This window comes from Oreochromis aureus, linkage group 22, assembly GCF_013358895.1.
Source record: "Oreochromis aureus strain Israel breed Guangdong linkage group 22, ZZ_aureus, whole genome shotgun sequence".
Classification (NCBI taxonomy): domain Eukaryota; kingdom Metazoa; phylum Chordata; class Actinopteri; order Cichliformes; family Cichlidae; genus Oreochromis; species Oreochromis aureus.
Window position 1 is genome coordinate 38,424,154 of NC_052962.1, and position 18,818 is coordinate 38,442,971.

Genomic DNA, 18,818 nt, shown 5'->3' on the forward strand with positions numbered 1-18,818 from the left:
TCTCAGGGACTGCCAGGCAAAGATGGCCCCCCAGGCACACAGGGCCCCCCAGGAACCATCGTAAGTCATGATGAAACTGTTTTTGAGAATGTTTTGGAGGATTCAGAGGAGGATATATATGCATGGTAATGCATGCAGTTTCTCTGTTAGTCACTGACATGTAAAGTTTAATTAAAGCTGTGACTTTAGGTGATAATAATGGAACCAGGTCAAGCAGGGCTAATAAGCTCAGTCGGGCATGTACAACAGGAACAACTTTATAATAATTAAAATAATGTAATTAAAAGTTGCTTTTCATTTCTTCAGGGAACTCCAGGAGCTCCAGGATCCCCAGGAAGTACAGGACCTCCAGGAAAGCAGGGAGAGCTGGGCCCACCGGTGAGTCTGTCAGTGAGTGGAGCTGCCTGTCCCCATTAACCAAACCGGCCTGGGTGGGCAGGGTTTTAGCTCTTAGAAGGAACGGTATAAGTTGTATGTGTTTCATGTTTCTGGCATGAGCTGCTGCATGTGAACAGTCTTTGCAAAGACGCAGGAGGCAGCAGGATGTGTTGTCAGTGACTCTGTCGAGTCTGTCAGCTGAACACTGAGAGTGCAGCGAGGTGAGCGTCTGTCAAAGAGGTTAATGTAATAATGTGGTTAGCCTACTCAATGTAAATTACACACGAACAACATGAAGCTACTCACGCAGAGGAGAACGGCTGCTGCTGCCATCATCATCCGTCATCATTCTGCTACGCTGGCAGGGCTAGGGGGCCAGGACTCTCCTCTTCGGGTTTTTGGGGGATGTTGCTAACTCCGGGTCCGATAACAGGCACCACACCCGCAGTAGATGTGCACGGTGTGAGGTCTCACAGCAAGCTATCAAACACGGCGCATTTCTCGGCTTTAAAAAAAAAACCGCTATGCGTCGCCAGGTGTTTCATCAGATTCGAGGTGTTACCTCCTTTGCACAGTATCAGCTTAAAGCGCTTGTTGCAGGCTGCTGAGTTTGCATCTTTTGCTGTGAAGTACAGCCAGACTTTTGATCGCTTCGCCTTGGGCATTTTTAATCTGTAGCTCTGCTCTAAAAGAACTAGAGATGGACCGATCCGATATTATGTATCGGTATCGGTCCGATACTGACCTAAATTACTGGATCGGATATCGGCCAGAAATAAAAAATGTAATCCGATCCATTAAATATCAAAAAAGCACATCAAAAAACTTGCAACACGGCTCATAACCGTAGCATGTCGTGTGATAGAGCGGCTGTGTGTATTTGTAGCCTCGCTAGCAAACCAGCATTTCATCTCCGAGGAAGTTATCCCAGAGAGAAGTAAAGCAAGTGTGTAAGTTCATCTCTGAATGTTTGTAAAGCGTTCCCATGTTAAGCTTAACAACCGATATATGGAGCGACTGCCTCTCTCTCTCCCTCACCTGCTGCTACTTCAATCGTGAAACTGATCAATGATCAGCTGATCGTGAGTCCGTCTCTCTTCTTTGTTTTTGGCCCACTTTGCACCAGAAAGAGGAAACCAGCGGCTGAACAACAGCAGCACGTTTAAGCTTGATAAGCTGTTGTTAGAATGTATTTAATATTACTTTCTACACCAGGATCCTTTTCTATGCAGCTGACGGCTGGTAACTGTGCAGGGGCGGATCTAGCAAAGTGTAGCCAGGGGGCCGATAGGGCATTAACAGGAAAAGGGGCACAAAGACATACTTTTCTTTCTTATTCTCATTTAAAATGTCTAGCTTTTAATAAATAATTATCTGAATCTTACACCCAAAGTTTTAATCTGATGTAAAATGTATAGAAGTCCATTACTGTATATAGTAACTGTTAAGTCTAATATACCCTAGTAAGCTATAGTACTTTTTCCTTTGGGAAGGTACCATCTGTGCAGTCTGCAATTCTGTTGAAGAAAGATGTTGAATCTATTTAATTATTCTTGAAAATAATTTATTTCTGTGCATTTTTTCACCCTGCATCAAATTAAAGTTGATTACGTCGATTACGCATCATGAGGTGGAGGGTGGGGTGGTTCCTATTTTTTTTTTTTTTTTGCTGGGAGTTTGCAACCCTATTAGTTAGGTTGCTTAATATTTCTGCTAAGTACTCTTTAAAATACCAGAATAGGGAGGATGGAGCAGGTTTAAGTTTATTAGATTGATCAGTGTTGCTGAACTATGAAATATTTTGGGTGCAGTGTATTTTTTACATACAGGTATAACAGAATAGCTTTAGTGTTGTTGTTTATTTAAACTGGAGTATGAACTTATACAAAATGCAGCAAGATATTAAAAAAACAGTTTTATTGATTAAAAAACACACTATATCGGATTCATATCGGTATCGGCAGATATCCAAATTTATGATATCGGTATTGGACATAAAAAAGTGGTATCGTGCCATCTCTAAAAAGAACGTACGTACCTGGCCCCGCCTACTATCCTCGGAAACGTAAAATGATTGGCTAGAATTGGCTCAGGAAAAAAAAAGCACCGAAATAAAGCACCGAAATGTGCGCTGCTTTTCGGTCTGGTTACTACCGTTTATGTCAGAACCGGTACCCATCCCTACCAAAGAAGACACTGGACTCTGTGGGCGGTGATACAATCTGCTGACAAATGATTATTCATCACTGCGATAAAATCTTTTTAAGCATGTAGTTACAGATGCATGGGTGGACTGCAGAAAGGCCTCATCAGCTCATTACCTCATGCTGGGAAATTACAGGTCGTAATGAGAATTTAGGGAAGTAAAATATACAGTAGTTCAAGTTTTGTGTATTAGCACTATTTCCATAAATACTACATTCTGGGTTGTATTTCTTAACACTTTTCATACTTTCTCATCTCGATAAACATCATTCAGTGAAAGTTTTATATTAGAAAGAAGCACCGAGGTCACAGCAGCCTACGCTCCATCGATGTTGGTTTATTATGTGTTTATTCCTCTGTTCTACATTCTTACTGGATGTTTGTCTGTATCAGTATTATTATAAACACGACTTTAAGTGAGAGCGCTGCACAAATATTCATATTCTCTGTTTTGTGTCGACACATTTGAAGCTTCTAACGATGTTTCATGTAGATTTGCCCCTGACTCTGAGAGGGAATGTTAAAGTCCCATCACGACAAACGTATCATCATCACAGTCCTGAAGGCCAGAGACCTCTCGCTGGTCTCGACACGTTCCTGAAATCAAATCCCCTCGATTTAAGATGTGTCTGTTTCCCTCTGAGAAATGTCAACACTGAAAAGTATAAACATTTGAAATTATGTTTTTACTTATTATACATATCAGGGCTCTAGACTAACTTTTCACCATGGGCGCACTCAAATTTTTCAACCGCATCGCTTAACATGCGGCTGTCAATCTTGTGCTTAAAGTGCTTTGTCAATATTGTAGAAAATGTTAAACTTAATCATCATCTTGGCTCCTCTGACGACCTGTTTGCTGCTGCCTGCTGCTGAAAGGCAGTGGGGAGAGGGGACACTTGGGCATTTATTGAAGCATATAATGTGTTTTCTGGATACTTTGCTGTTTTTTTAGCATTCAAAGATTGATGGCACCGTGTCAGAGCTGGCTATGAATTTCAGACGGATCAGGCCTTAACTTAACAAAAAAGTTATCAATAGTTCTTTTCATCTTTTCTTATTACCCACAGCTACATCCACTTCTGTCAGGCCTAGGCTGCTCACTAGGGCTGGGTATCATCACTGATTTCTATAATCCATTCGATTCCGATTCTCAAAGTCCTGATTTGATTCAATTTAGCCTCAGACAGTCAGAAATATTATAATTCTGATCATTTATCAGTACTGATACACATGAGACTTCATCAGAATTGTGAACATCACAGCAGATGCCTTTGTGTCAAAGTAACTGAGAATAAAACACAGAAAAACATGAAGGAGATTTTCCTGGTCTGGCGTTTTATAGCAGATAACCTTAAAAATATTCTGAAATGTTCTGCATAATTTTAAAAAGTTTAAATTTCTTCAGTATTGAACAGCAGAAATTAGGCTTTCTTGTCCGAGGTCATTTAAGTGAAAAAAAAGAAAAGAAAAAGACAGCGGCCGACAGCGCTGTAAACAACAGTAGACTGGTGGGTAATAAGCGAATGAATAATGCAGAAAACAGAGATTTGAGACGGGAAACTGTTCTTGAAGTACAGAGAGAGAGAGAGAGAGAGAGAGAGAGAGCTGTGCATGAAGTGTGATTTTAATAGTCGTGGAAGCAAAACAGCAAAACTCAGAGGGAGTTTGGATGGAGCAGCTCTCATTTCTAGAAAAATGGACCAATTTATTAAACCCCCCAAAATATGACTATCCAGAGTTGGGACCAGGAAGCAGAGTTGCAGTCTTACACGCCTCTCTGCAGCTTCTCTCCTCCTGCTACCCCCCCAAAAACCCATCTCCATTGAGACTGTGTCAGCTCCCAAACAGACAAAAAACAAACCAAAAACCAGCAATAAACAACTTAAACATAAAAAAATCACAAAGAAAGAACAATACAGTATCCACATCTGAACCAAAGAGTAAAACAGTGAAATGTGGATTATTAAATATTAGGCTCTCTCCTCCAAGTCTCTGTTAGTACATGACTTAATAATTGATCAACAAATCGATTTACTCTGCCTTACAGAAACCTGGTTGCAGCAGGATGATTATGTTAGTTTAAATGAATCAACACCCCGAGTCATTCTAACTACCAGAAATCTCAAGCACAGGCCGAGGGGCGGTGTGGCAGCAATTTTTCACACCAGTCTATTAATCAACCAAAGACCCAGACAGACTTTTAATTCATTTGAAAGCCTGATGCTTAGCCTCGTCCACCCCAGCTGTAAAACTCAGAAACCAGTCTTACTTGTTATCATCTATCGTCCACCTGGGCCTTACACAGAGTTTCTCTCTGATTTCTCAGACTTTTATCTGATTTAGTGCTCAGCTCAGATAAAATAATTATTGTGGGTGATTTTAACATCCATGTAGATGCTAAAAATGACAGCCTCAACATGGCATTTAATCTGTTATTAGACTCAATTGGCTTCTGTCAAAATGTAAAAGAACCCACCCACCACTTTAATCACACTCTAGATCTTGTTTTAACATATGGCATAGAAACTGAACATTTAACAGTGTTTCCTGAAAACCCTCTGCTGTCTGATCATTTCCTGATAACATTTACATTTACAATAATTGATTACACAGCAGTGGAGAGTAGACTTTATCACAGTAGATGTCTTTCTGAAAGTGCTGTAACTAAGTTTAAGAATATAATCCACCCACTGTTATCATCTTCAATGCCCTGTACCAACATAGAGCAGAGCAGCTATCTGAACGCTACTCCAACAGAGGTCGATTATCTTGTTAATAATTTTACCTCCTCACTACGTACGACTCTGGATACTGTAGCTCCGGTGAAAACTAAGGCCTCAAATCAGAAGTCCCTGACTCCGTGGTATAATTCTCAAACACGTAGCCTAAAGCAGATAACTCGTAAGCTGGAGAGGAAATGGCGTGTCACAAATTTAGAGGATCATCATTTAGCCTGGAGAAATAGTTTGCTGCTTTATAAGAAAGCCCTCCGCAAAGCCAGAACATCTTACTATTCGTCACTGATTGAAGAAAATAAGAACAACCCCAGGTTTCTCTTCAGCACTGTAGCCAGGCTGACAAAAGTCAGAGCTCTACTGAGCCAACAATCCCTTTAACGTTAACTAGTAATGACTTCATGAACTTCTTCACAAATAAAATTTTTATCATTAGAGAAAAATTACCAATAATCATCCCACAGATGTAACATTATCTACAGCTACTTTTAGTACCATTGATGTTAAGTTAGACTCTTTTTCTCCAATTGATCTTTCTGAGTTAACTTCAGTAATTAATTCCTCCAAACCATCAACGTGTCTTTTAGACCCCATTCCTACAAAACTGCTCAAAGAAGTCCTGCCATTAATTAATTCTTCGATCTTAAGTATGATCAACCTATCTCTAATAATCGGCTATGTACCACAGGCCTTCAAGCTGGCTGTAGTTAAACCTTTACTTAAAAAGCCATCTCTAGACCCAGCTCTCTGAGCTAATTATAGGCCAATCTCCAACCTTCCTTTCATATCAAACATCCGTGAAAGAGTAGTTGTCAAACAGCTAACAGATCATCTGCAGAGGAATGGCTTATTTGAAGAGTTTCAGTCAGGTTTCAGAGCTCATCACAGCACAGAAACAGCTTTAGTGAAGGTTACAAATGATCTTCTTATGGCCTCTGACAGTGGACTCATCTCTGTGCTTGTCCTGCTAGACCTCAGTGCAGCCTTCGATACTGTTGACCATAATATCCTATTAGAGCAATTAGAACATGCTGTAGGTATTACAGGTACTGCACTGCAGTGGTTTGTATCATATCTATCTAATAGACTCCAATTTGTACATGTAAATGGAGAGTCCTCTTCAGACACTAAGGTCAATTATGGTGTTCCACAGGGTTCAGTGCTAGGACCAATTCTATTTACATTATACATGCTTCCCCTAGGCAACATCATTAGAAGACATAGCATAAATTTTCACTGCTATGCAGATGACACGCAGCTCTATCTATCCATGAAGCCAGGTAACACACACCAATTAGTTAAACTGCAGGAATGTCTTAAAGACATAAAGACCTGGATGGCCGCTAACTTTCTGCTTCTTAATTCAGATCAAACTGAGGTTATTGTACTCGGCCCTGAAAATCTTAGAAATATGGTATCTAAGCAGATTCTTACTCTGGATGGCATTACCTTGGCCTCCAGTAATACTGTGAGAAACCTTGAGTCATTTTTGACCAGGACATGTCCTTCAACGCACATATTAAACAAATATGTAAGACTGCTTTCTTCCATTTGTGCAACATCTCTAAAATTAGAAATATCCTGTCTCAGAGTGATGCTGAAAACTAGTTCATGCATTTATTACTTCCAGGCTGGACTACTGTAATTCTTTATTATCAGGATGTCCTAAAACTCCCTGAAAAGCCTTCAGCTGATCCAAAATGCTGCAGCAAGAGTCCTGACAGGGACTAGAAAGAGAGAGCAGATTTCTCCTGTTTTGGCTTCCTTCATTGGCTTCCTGTTAAATCCAGAATTGAATTCAAAATCCTGCTCCTCACATACAAGGTCTTAAATAATCAGGCCCCATCTTATCTTAATGACCTTGTAGTACCATATCACCCTATTAGAGCACTTCGCTCTCGCTCTGCAGGCCTACTTGTTGTTCCTAGAGTATTTAAAAGTAGAATGGGAGGCAGAGCCTTCAGTTTTCAGGCCCCTCTTCTGTGGAACCAGCTTCCAGTTTGGATTCGGGAGACAGACACTATCTCTACTTTCAAGATTAGGCTTAAAACTTTCCTTTTTGCTAAAGCATATAGTTAGGGCTGGACCAGGTGACCCTGAATCCTCCCTTAGTTATGCTGCAATAGACGTGGCTGCCGGGGATTCCCATGATGCATTGAGTTTTTCCTTTCCAGTCACCTTTCTCACTCACTATGTGTTAATAGACCTCTCTGCATCGAATCATATCTGTTATTAATCTCTGTCTCTCTTCCACAGCATGTCTTTATCCTGTTTTTCTTCTTTCACCCCAACCGGTCGCAGCAGATGGCCCCGCCCTCCCTGAGCCTGGTTCTGCCGGAGGTTTCTTCCTGTTAAAGGGAGTTTTTCCTTCCCACTGTCGCCAAAGTGCTTGCTCATAGGGGGTCATATGATTATTGGGTTTTTCTCTGTATTTATTATTGTGCGATCTACTGTACAATATAAAGCGCCTTGAGGCGACTTTTGTTGGGATTTGGCGCTATATAAATAAAATTGAATTGAATTGAATTGAATTGAATTCATGACGACATTGATCACATATGAAGCGCAGTTTGCTGCTTCTTTTGCTGCTGGCTCGGCGAATTTTGGTTGGAAAGACAAAACCTGCAGCTCAGAATCAGCGCAAAAAAGACGTCAACACAGAGCGGACCCGACGCATCAGAATCGCTAAGCCCCGACAGCGTGTCCGTGTTCGGGCCGTGGGGTGAGAAAGCCGAGAAAGACAAAGCTGATTCTGATTTGTCGGGTCTGTGTTTACGTCTTTGTGTGGAATTCGTGTAGCTGCTCTCATTTGCTGTTTGTTGGTTGTTGAAATAGTTTTGTGAGCTTTAATCTGAGAATCAGGCGTTTCTGGCAAAACACATTTATATTTAAAAGTCAATTCAGGATTTAATGAATCGATATCGCTTTATTCAAACTACTCACCTCCCTCTTCTACCTGCACTTTCAACTGGACCACCGCTGATCAGAGAGGTCCCGCCCCTGACTATCTCTGATTGGTTTAGTCCACGATAGGGACATAATGTGTGTCTGTTGTTGACCACACAGAGAGTTGCAGAGATTTTTTTTTTTTTTGTTACCCGAACAGTTGGTCGCACCGGTGTGACCAAATTTTTTTTTTTAGTTGCACCATTAAAAACTTTGGTCGCATTTGCGACCAAATTGGTCGCACTCTAGAGCCCTGCATAATTTCCAATGTTTTAAATTAATGACACAAACAAGCAGGCTGGAGTTTAATGAGGACAGCAAGATGATCAACCTGCTGTCCTGATGAGAGAATCACCTGCTTCATCTTGTGTTCGATGCTTCACAAGTTTGTTTTTTTTCCTCGTTTTTCATGAATTCGTTTCTCTTGCAGGGACCTCCTGGAACTAAGGGAGAGAAAGGTGAACGGGTGAGCTCTCTGTCTTCATGTTGTTACTTTCCCTCAGTCACAAACGTCCTGTCTGCTAACCTGCATATTGAGATATATTGTTGTGTTGCATCAGCAATGGGAAACTTCCTGAATTTAATAAACAGCAGACATCCATCAAAGTATTAATGTATTTTTTATTAATATGCAGTGAACATTAGTCACTGTTTCCTTCTTTGATTACAATAATGAAATATCAGCATCATCCAATAAGTAAATATAATATGTGTAAAGCATAGAAATGTAAATTTTGCATATTGACTTTGAATTAATCTAAAAAAAAGCCCAAAATCTCATCGTTTTCATTCTTCATGCTGAAAGCTCATCACAGGCTTCATGTATTTGAGTTTCACAAAATAAATTTACTTTAAATTTGCTGTAACTTAATATTTGACACAAGCAGCTGCTGTAAAACTGCTGAAAAAGAAATGAAACAAGTCTGCAGATTTATGTGTAAATTTCAGTGCTAATAATTATATTTGAGTCTGTAGCACCTTCATAAAACACAGAATATGAATCATTTAAAAACACTCCCACATAACTGAATGTATTTTATATGAACATCGTGCGGTTTTTTCAGGAGATCTCCAGTCGACAGCATCAGTTCAGGCCATTGCCAGACAGGTCTGTGAGCAGCTGATCCAAAGTGAGTTAAAAAAACCTTTGTTATTTGTTAATAATAATAATAATAATAATAATAATAATAATAATGTTTGAACTGAACTGGTTTCAGGCCACATGGCGCTTACAACAGCATCCTGAACCACGTGCCGAGTCCTCCGGTGTCAATCCGCACAGTTCCCGGACCACCAGGAGAGCCTGGTCGAGAAGGACCCCAGGACCACAGGGAGAACAGGGACCCCAGGCAGACCAGGCTTCCCAGGACAGAATGGACAGAATGGGCAACCAGGAGAAAGAGGTAAGTTTAACCAAATAGTAAAACTCTGTTACTGTTTAAAACAGAGTGTGAGCTGAGGGGCTGCCACACGGCCCAGTGTAAAATAAATAAAATTTTTTCTTTCTGTTGTGTTTCCAGGACAACCAGGAGAGAAGGGTGATAAGGGATCTCCAGGTGTTGGTGTTCAAGGACCCAGAGGACCTCCAGGACCACCTGGTAACTTATTTTCCGACTAAGCCTGTGGTCGCAAATTTTTGAAGCCATCCTTCAAACCTTCTCCCACCAGCGATGTGGAGATCCAACCCTTTTAGATCCAATTAAAATCAAGACACTCAAAAAGATGCTCTGTAAAAGAGTAGAATTCTTAGAACAGAGTTTAATACACCGAATCATATGAACAGCAGGAAAAATACATACAGACATTTAGCAAGAGCAAAACCCCGGGGTGTACAGCCTTAAGCACAGACAGCAGAGCAACACAGAGACGCACAGAGAGTAACAGCAGAGGGGAAAAAGAGCTGGGGGTGTCCTCTGGTCCCCTAATATAGGGACCAGTATCCCCGCCCCCTGCTGCTGGGTAACTTTCCCACGCGCCCAAACACAGCTGCAGGGGTCAGGTAGCGGTCAAGGTCTTGGCCAAAGGCCAGTCAGGACTCTGAGTACCCCTTGCTCTGGCTTATCACAATAGGTCATGACACGGTCAAAGGTCAGACATTAATCCTAATTATTAAATCTTCACTATATATCTTATAACTACATAGGTTCTTAAAACACTTCAGTGTAGTTCAAAGTATGTGCGTGTGTGTTTGTGTGTGTGTGACTATATCGTATCTCTGTTACAATGTTACTGTTTTGGTTGTGCTGCATGAAAGTCGTCGAGTGTGTATTAGGGAAGGTTAGTTACCGGAGAGTGAGTTATACAGGTGAACTCTCAACAGCATTAACTGCCCTGTTACTGTACCACCTTAATTAACCTCGATGAAGCAAAATGTCTTGTGCTTAAGACTCTACATGAAAGTTAAAATATATATGTTCGGTGCACATAGATATATAGTGTATATAGTTACATAGTTATACATATCATAAAAACATCCACCACAAGCCTTTCTGAACCCTCCCAGTGATGCGGTGAAGAAAGTCCTGAACATGATCACCTGATTAGTAAAAGAAAACATGTTTCACATGTTTCACATGGATCATTAAGATGTTGTAAAATCCACAGAATTCAACAGAAAATATAAAATTTTTATTTAATGTCTTAAGATAAGTGATTATTATTTTTATTAGTAGTTCTTGTTGTTGTTGTTGTTTTTCTGAACTGAACCAAAAAAGTAAACAAATTGTGTCTCTAACTTTGAATAGTTGATATAATTTTTTTCTATAGTTTTAGTTGTTGAGATGTTATTAAGTTATTTCTGAGTCTCATTTAAAAATGTCTTAAACATTTATTACCTGGAAAAGTCTAGAAGTACTTTGGCTACATGACTCTGACCATAAAACCATTAAAAACATCACTTTGATAGTTGACAAAGTATTTTTCTGTCTGACTGACAAAACGCAGGAGAAAAGTAAACACAAACACATGTTGTGATAACTTTGGGCTCACAGTCGGGGTTCTTATGGCTGATGATGAGTTTGACCTCACAGAGTGAATCTGTAATTCTAACATTTGTGTTTTGTTTTCTAAACTCTTCATCCTCTTCCTCCCAGGTCCCCAGGGACAGGGCAGACCAGGTAGCTCTGGACCCTCAGGACGACCTGAAAATCCCGGAGTACCCGGTCGGCCCGAGCTCCCCGGTCCCATCGGCCCCAGGGGCCTCCGGGTTACTGTGATCAGAACTCCTGTGTGGGCTACAATGTTGGAGGTACGTAGTCTCAGAAATATGAGGAAACTATGATCCACCAGTGTTATCAAGACTCTAATTGTTGAGGTTTTTAATTGTTATTATTATTAATTATTATTATTGTCAGCCACATGATTAAAGCAGCAGCCTCCACCGTGACTGTTGTGTAATTACAGCCACAGACTGAAGAGGCTGTAATGAGACTTACAGAAAACCTGCATGTTTGTTCAAATATGTGAACAGAAGAAACTTTTTAACTGAGCATGAAAACATTTCACAGCTGATTGTATTTGGACTGAAGTCATGAAGAGAGATGTTCAGTTCTTGTGGTTCATTTTCACACTGAAAAGCTGCCACTGAGTTACACAGAGTGCATGTCACAGAAGTGGGCATGAAACACTACATGTATAAAGGTTCATTTACACTCTGGAGCCCAGCTTTCAAAAACTGACAGAAATTTAAAACCTCGTGAAGCTGAATTTAAGAAAAAAGTGACGTCCGGCCACAAGGTGGCGCTAAACATGTTCTAACAACTTTAGACACTTATTTCTTAATTCCACCTTAACAAACAGCGTTAAGTCTGTGCCAGTCTTTGAGAGCAGCCTTCATGGTGTAAATGAGCCTTTATACATTTAGTGCTTCATGTTCACATAAAGTCATCCACCCACACTCAGTGTGTCTGAAGGTGAAACACGTTCAGATACACTCACAGCTAAGATGCAGGATTCAGTTTCACAAACAGCAGTCGGTGTGTTGAAGTTAAAAAACACAGAAATTCATCTTCAGTGTGTGATTTTTACATTCTGTACAATTTCAAATATCATGCAGCGCACTGGGATTTCTTTTGGACGTGATTTTAAACATCCAAAGACTCGATGGAACGACAGAGACAGAGATGATGTCTTTAACAATTTAGCCTCAAAGTGGCCTTTAAAGGCTCATTTCACCCAAAATAATCAACTCTAAGCAGAATTTGTTGAGACAGTTTGTTTTGAGACAAAACAGCTGAGTTTTTAAAGTTTATTTATTCTGCTGCTTCTTATTTTTAAAATCATTCATAGACTTTTACAGTGGTAGATTTTTCAGTTGATGCTAAAGATGATCAAAATGAGGTTCATGTATGTAAAAGCAGTCACTGAGTAAATAACTGTGACCTGAGATTTTAGACTTTTTTTCTTATGAGGATGAAAAAAGTTCAAACTTTACTTCTCAAAATTTCTTCAGTCAACCAAAAAACACAACTTTGATTTTGCAGCAGTTTCTTGAACTGAGACCAGATGTTGAGTAAAGATGCTGATTATTTAACTTCAAAGTGAAAAATAAAAGAAACGAATATTTTATTGGGATTAAAACTCATTTAAATCTGACAGATCTTTGAACATCAGCTCTGGAACGACTTCTGTTGTGTTAAAGTAGAAGGAAACAAACCTCAATTACATGTTTTCAAAAACAACATGTTTTATTCCACACGTGGTCATAAACTCTGCATCTTAACGTCTCAGTTGGTGCTGAATCACTCTGTGCAGTGAGTGTGGGTTTAATCTGTCACTGGAACGATGCTCCATGCAGGGTTTTCTTATGCATGCATTAGTTATTTAATATGTCACCATACAAACATTCAACAAATGACAAAATCCACATGAAAGTTGCAGGTGATGAAGCAGCACTGCAGGCAGATGTTACCTTCCAGCATCCACACTCAGTCAGCAAACATGTTTTTGAGAGGCTAAAGAAAACCCTGCAGGAGTCATCTTCAGCATGTTCTGTGCATGTTGGTGCTACATCACTGATGTGTTTGAGGTTAAAGGTCACACAGTGGCCTAAACAGAGCTGTGCAGCTTGCAGTCTGCAGGGTGGTCATGTGAGTAATGTCTGCATGTTGTAATCACTCTTCTGTCTCTGTGTTTGTGTCTCCACATCTCTGTCTTCACCTTCTTTTATCCCCCATAATAACCCACAACAGAATATTACTGAGACGTTCACTTATAATCAAACAGGGCTGTGCAATTCATGTGTTTTGTCTCGTGCTATAAATCCAATGCACCCTTTTTCCTTCCCAGTGTCCACTTTCACATCTCTCTAAAACCTTAAATCCCTGACAGTCATGGCAGGTTTAATGTAGCACGATCAGAATTATTGCTATGATCCAAACAACCCCACATGTTAGACCACATGTGACGGGAGCTTCAACCGTGATGTGGCTTCAGTTAAGTTTGCATACACTCATGATGGGCGGGAATGTCGTAGTAATTTGGAGCTTTTTAGGATTTCTGTGAACTGATCTTTTTCCAGGCTGGAATGATTGTAAAGCTTAAATCTTTAATGACTTTTGAATTTGGGTCAAAAGTATGCAAACACCCAAACTAATATGTGGTTAAATATACCTTCAGGCAAGCTGCACCTCGACCAGATGCTTTTGTTACCCATGAACAAACTTCTGGCATATTTCTGACCTGATGATGGACCAATCATCCAGGAAGAATTGGGAAAGATCATTTAAATTTGTTGGTTTCCAGGCAGACATTCCTGATCTGTCTGTGGTGATCGACTCAGAGGCCGTTGACCATAATCATAACATTTTGTAAGAGATATATTGCTCCCAGTATTACACAGATATGAATTACTTGGAGAGCAACATGCAATTATATACGATCATCTGATCTGATCATCAGCAGATGTAATCTTAATCTTAATCTCATTATCATTATTATTATTATTATTACTTCCTATAGTTGTAGATCCCTAAAAGTCATACGTAGATTTGGTCCACATAAATCCAGAGTGGCTCACTGAGGTGCCGTATACAAACAGCACTACTTTATGTGATGCATTTGTTGCTTGTTTTAATTTTTGTTGTATTTTTAGGAGCAAGAAAAATATTGAATTATCAGCAGGTTGAAAACGACATACTGTGAACTTACATTGACACAGTCGTCCTCTCCTTACCTTTTCTTCTAGATTATGATCATCCAATTCCTCTTTTTTAATTCCCAGACTCCACTGACTTAATACAAACTCCTGTAACTCGTCCTAAACACTCATCTGCACGACAACTGTGAATATTTTTGCACGCTAAGTATCCAGATGCTTATCATTTTAAAGAAAATATTTGAACACATTCAGTTACTTAAAATATGACAGTTTGAATGTCAGCTAATACAAAACTGATCTGATACTTGCTGGTAATACTTAGACATTTGTCCAAAATGTCTCACAAAACGTAAACATCAAAGCTCAATCTGACTTATTTAAAGCTTTTTATCCTAACGACCCTCAACATTGTCAAATGACTTTCTAACCCTGACTCACAAATCCTGACTGGGTAACTCTAACTTCAAAATCCTCACTTTGTTAACTGACTCATAATCCTGACTTGGTAACCTTGACAACATAACCTTTGACCTGGTAACCTTTGGTAACCCTTGTCTCTGTGTCTCTTGCTCCTTTCTTCTTACCCACCCCCTTTTTTCTTGCTAACCCAATCAAAACCCTACAAATTGCTCCAAAACACTGCTTCCTGTGGTGGCGGGGTCGGCCATCTTTGTTTTGGGCTTTTCACTGCCTATCTGCCGGGCTGCTGGTTGGTTCATTGCCTGGTTGGTCGGCATCACAGAAGGCGAGGATGTCACTGACGGCGGCGCTGTCCCCGCAGTCCAACTACCACCCAGCGTCTTCCAGAACTACGGCGAGGTCGAGGAAGACGATCCGTACCGCTACTACCAGCCCAACTACCCGGCCCCTCGACCAGTGGCGCCCGATGATCCCGCACTGGCCCTGGGTGACATTGAGCTGAGGTCTCCTGGTGTCTACCGCACCTCTCGGAGTGTGAAGGAGGAGGAAGAGAAAGTCGGGTCAAGAGACGACTAAAGAGAGGCGCCAGCGTGGACTAACTGAGAGGAGTTGATTCTGATTGGGCGGCTCGGAGCTGCTATGGACTAATCAACAAGTGCCTGATGTAAAGGATTTCTTATGGACATTGTAGAGGGACGGGAAGGGATACCAGTCGGGACTATTGTAACTCATCTATGCTACGTTAAGAAAACTGTTTCAAAACAATTTACATTTTGTTTGTTTTTCATTTGTCAACAATATTGTTTGGAAATCGTCGGATCTCAAAGAGGGTTCATGTTTCACAGGTGAACTGTTCTCACAGACGGTATAACAAAGGTTCATGTAGCCACCAATGATGTTCCCCGCTGGTTTCTAACGTTTCATTTTGAATCCTGTTTGGTTTCCTGATACTGTTTAAAGAAGCAATGGATCAATCTGAGAAACCAGTGGAAATGGTCAAGGGGTCGTGACCTCTCAGTTCATAGACAGCAACACATTAAAGTACTGAATCAAAACTGGGCAAAAGTACAGCCGTCCATTATTTTTAACTGCTTCAATAAGGATCATGGGGAGGAACAGAGTCTCTGCTAGTTAACACACAGTGAGTGGTTTATCACAGGGCTGTCGGCTGTTTGCTTCAACCAGTGGAATATTTAATCATATCCACAAGAAGGGAAATCAATACAACAAGAGTCATAACCACGTGTATAGATCCACATGTAGATATGACAAAAAAGATTAAATTGGAAAATGAACACTAGGAACACTGATGAACTTCTCATTATTCAGTCATTAACAGTTATGGTTTAACATGTACTGACCAAGATGTAAACGATCTAAATGGGCCTCAGAATGTAAATCTCTTTGAAGCAGAGTTTGATAGAGAATCTCTGCAGTCATCAGCACACAGCTGCTGGATTATCCCAGGCTTAACTTCACTGCTTTGAATTAAACACATCAAGAAATCTACGACTCCAGATACTCCATCTACCTTAATATCTGCAACATTAAACTCTGTTATTACAAAGTAAACACAGCTTGAAACAGACTGTTGAACAAAATAAATAAAAACCTGACAAATATCTAAATGTACCACTGCTTACCTTCAGTCCTCTGATGATAAATGGTCGCTCAGCTTTACTGATTACAGTTTGCTAAATCATACACTGCTCGCTCCCTCAGTCCTCACAACAGCAGCTGAACTGCTCTGAACTCTGCATCTACACACAGATGATCTAAACAAATGGAGCCTTAAATCACGTCCCACTTTATCATTTTTATTCTTTACTGGTCAGTTGATTAAATAAAAAATCCAGTGGTTTTAAATAAGACTTGAAACGACTGATTTTGACCCTAAAAGTTTCAACTTTAACTGTTTACTGAGGTCACAGATCGACTGAGGCAGTTTCCCCACAGACGTCTGTTTGTCAAACGCTGCCACCTTCTGGTCATCAGAGAGAATTTAAGGTTCAAGGCTAATCAGACGTAGAAGCTACATCCTTCTTTTATATACAGTCTGTAACTGTCCCTGTGGTCGTTAATCAGAGACTCGTCTGTCATTTATATTTTTAACCTGCTTGGTTAAGTGCCTCCAAACGGTCCAGCAACAACTTATTTTCAAACTGTCTCCTTCATTATTTTCTCTTTAAAGTCTGTTAGTCTTAAAAGATTTTATTTTACTCTGTTGCTTCTCTGACAGAAAAAATAACATAAAAATATCTAAAAGGTTTTGATTTAAATTGCAAAGTATTTGATGAAAATGATGTAATCTGTCAGTGTGTTGGTCCTGTCCTGCATCAGTCTGATTATTACCTCCAGTGTCTTTGTTTTAAAAAGCTCTCAAACTTTGCCGCCAGTTTCCAACTTCAGAACTAATATTTATGTAAAGTTTTGCATGTTTTTGTTTATTTCAGTCACCATGCAGTGTATCAGTTTCTAATCATAGAGCCATACAAACATTTTATTGTTACATATTCATATTATTTTGTAGTGTTTGAGTGCAGGTATTGTCACAGTATTAAGCTCAAACTGGTCTCTGTGTTTGGGGAGGCTGATGAAAATATAAGTTGTAAAACCGAGATTATTTCTGTGTAAATGTATTTTGGTTCAGTCTGTCAACCCACAGTTTTACTCAGAGAAGCAAATTTAACAAACTTTAGTTGAAAAACTGTTATTTTTCACAACGCTCTCTGTTTCTTACTTGGTGTTTTTATTTAGTTATCACTTCATTTCTTTTCTTGTCTTTATATTCAGACTTTAATCCCTTTAGTCTCATTGTCTGAAAAAAATCCCAGTTATGTGGAGGACTGTGCTTTTATTCAACCTTGTGTTTGATGTGAGTTTGGCCAGAATTTGAACTTTGAACTTTCCTTCTGACTTTAGTGTTTTGAAGCCTTCAGGTCTGTGAGGAGAGCAGTTCCCTCTACACCTCTGACCAGAATGTTTAAAAAAATAAAATCAAGGAATTAATTTATTTTTCACTGGTATTGATTTCTGAGAACAATAAAACTGAAGTCCAACCATCAGTGCTGCCTGTGTGTGTGTGTTGGTTGTAAATGTGTTGCTGGTCTTGTGACTGAACTGTGAAGTCTAATTAAACTTGAAGTGAGCAGGAAGCCTGTTGGAGCTGCAGCAGCAGGAGGCTGACTGGAAACTTTCAGGTAAGTCGAAGTTTAAAATTACACACACATTATATTTGTTACCCACCAGACGATATTTAATATATTTAAGGACCAATTTACATTAAATGAAAGAAAAACTTGTGGTGATCATGAACATATGCAGATGATCTGACAAATGTTCATTTAGGACCCGTAAATGTCCATAACACAAATTCTGGGAGCCAATGATCAGACTCCACCCTTCTCCACCTCTGACTCCTCCCTATTCAACAATGCACCAGTCAGTTTGTAGCGCCTCCTACTGGCAGAGGGCCCACAGTCCTGTTAACACAAAGCTCAAGGTGGGATCCTGACGTCACATTCATGGGTGAGGTGAGTCTTGTTTTCCTCTTCATGGAGGTCACACTTGTTCACACTCATCCTTCATTTATGTTAAATCTACACTGAGCTGGACCCCGTGCTGTGACCTACATGGCAGCCTGTGACCAGAGATGTAGCAACACGTTACACAACGATGTGAAAATGCACAAAACATCTTCAGTTTAGAGCTGACACGTTTGGGACGCTGCAGACAATTACAGATTTTGTTCATTTTGTCTGAAGACTGAAACATTTTAAATCTGACACTAAATAAAAATATTAATGCAAACAAATCAATTTTGTTGCTGAACTTTGACAGAGGTCACTGGTGGTGATTAGAGTCTTATCTTCAAATATTCATTATACTGGGAGAAAAAATTGTTATTGTTATTTTCTTTGTAAAAATAATAAAACAGCATTAAATTGGAATTTAAATGTAAAGGGTTAAAAACCAGAATTGTAGTTTTAGGACCAACAGACTGATGAATAAATCAAGTAAACCAAAGTAAAGAC

At 39.9% G+C, this 18,818-nt stretch overlaps 1 protein-coding gene and 1 long non-coding RNA gene across 2 annotated transcripts in view; both read left to right on the forward strand.

Moving 5' to 3' along the window:
* The window catches only part of LOC116317240 (collagen alpha-1(XIV) chain-like), a 159,299-nt gene extending 149,786 nt beyond the window's left edge, over positions 1-9,513 (forward strand). The window contains exons 41-45 of the mRNA XM_039605355.1: positions 7-60; positions 307-378; positions 8,698-8,733; positions 9,331-9,397; positions 9,485-9,513. Coding sequence (XP_039461289.1) covers positions 7-60; positions 307-378; positions 8,698-8,733; positions 9,331-9,397; positions 9,485-9,513 — 258 coding nt within the window. The remainder of the gene's footprint in view (positions 1-6; positions 61-306; positions 379-8,697; positions 8,734-9,330; positions 9,398-9,484) is intronic.
* Positions 9,514-9,611: 98 nt separating this feature from the next.
* On the forward strand, positions 9,612-11,410 carry LOC120435786. The gene is made up of 3 exons (XR_005609909.1): positions 9,612-9,670; positions 9,788-9,865; positions 11,360-11,410. It is a non-coding gene; the product is annotated as an uncharacterized LOC120435786 (long non-coding RNA).
* The last annotated feature ends 7,408 nt before the right edge of the window (positions 11,411-18,818 follow it).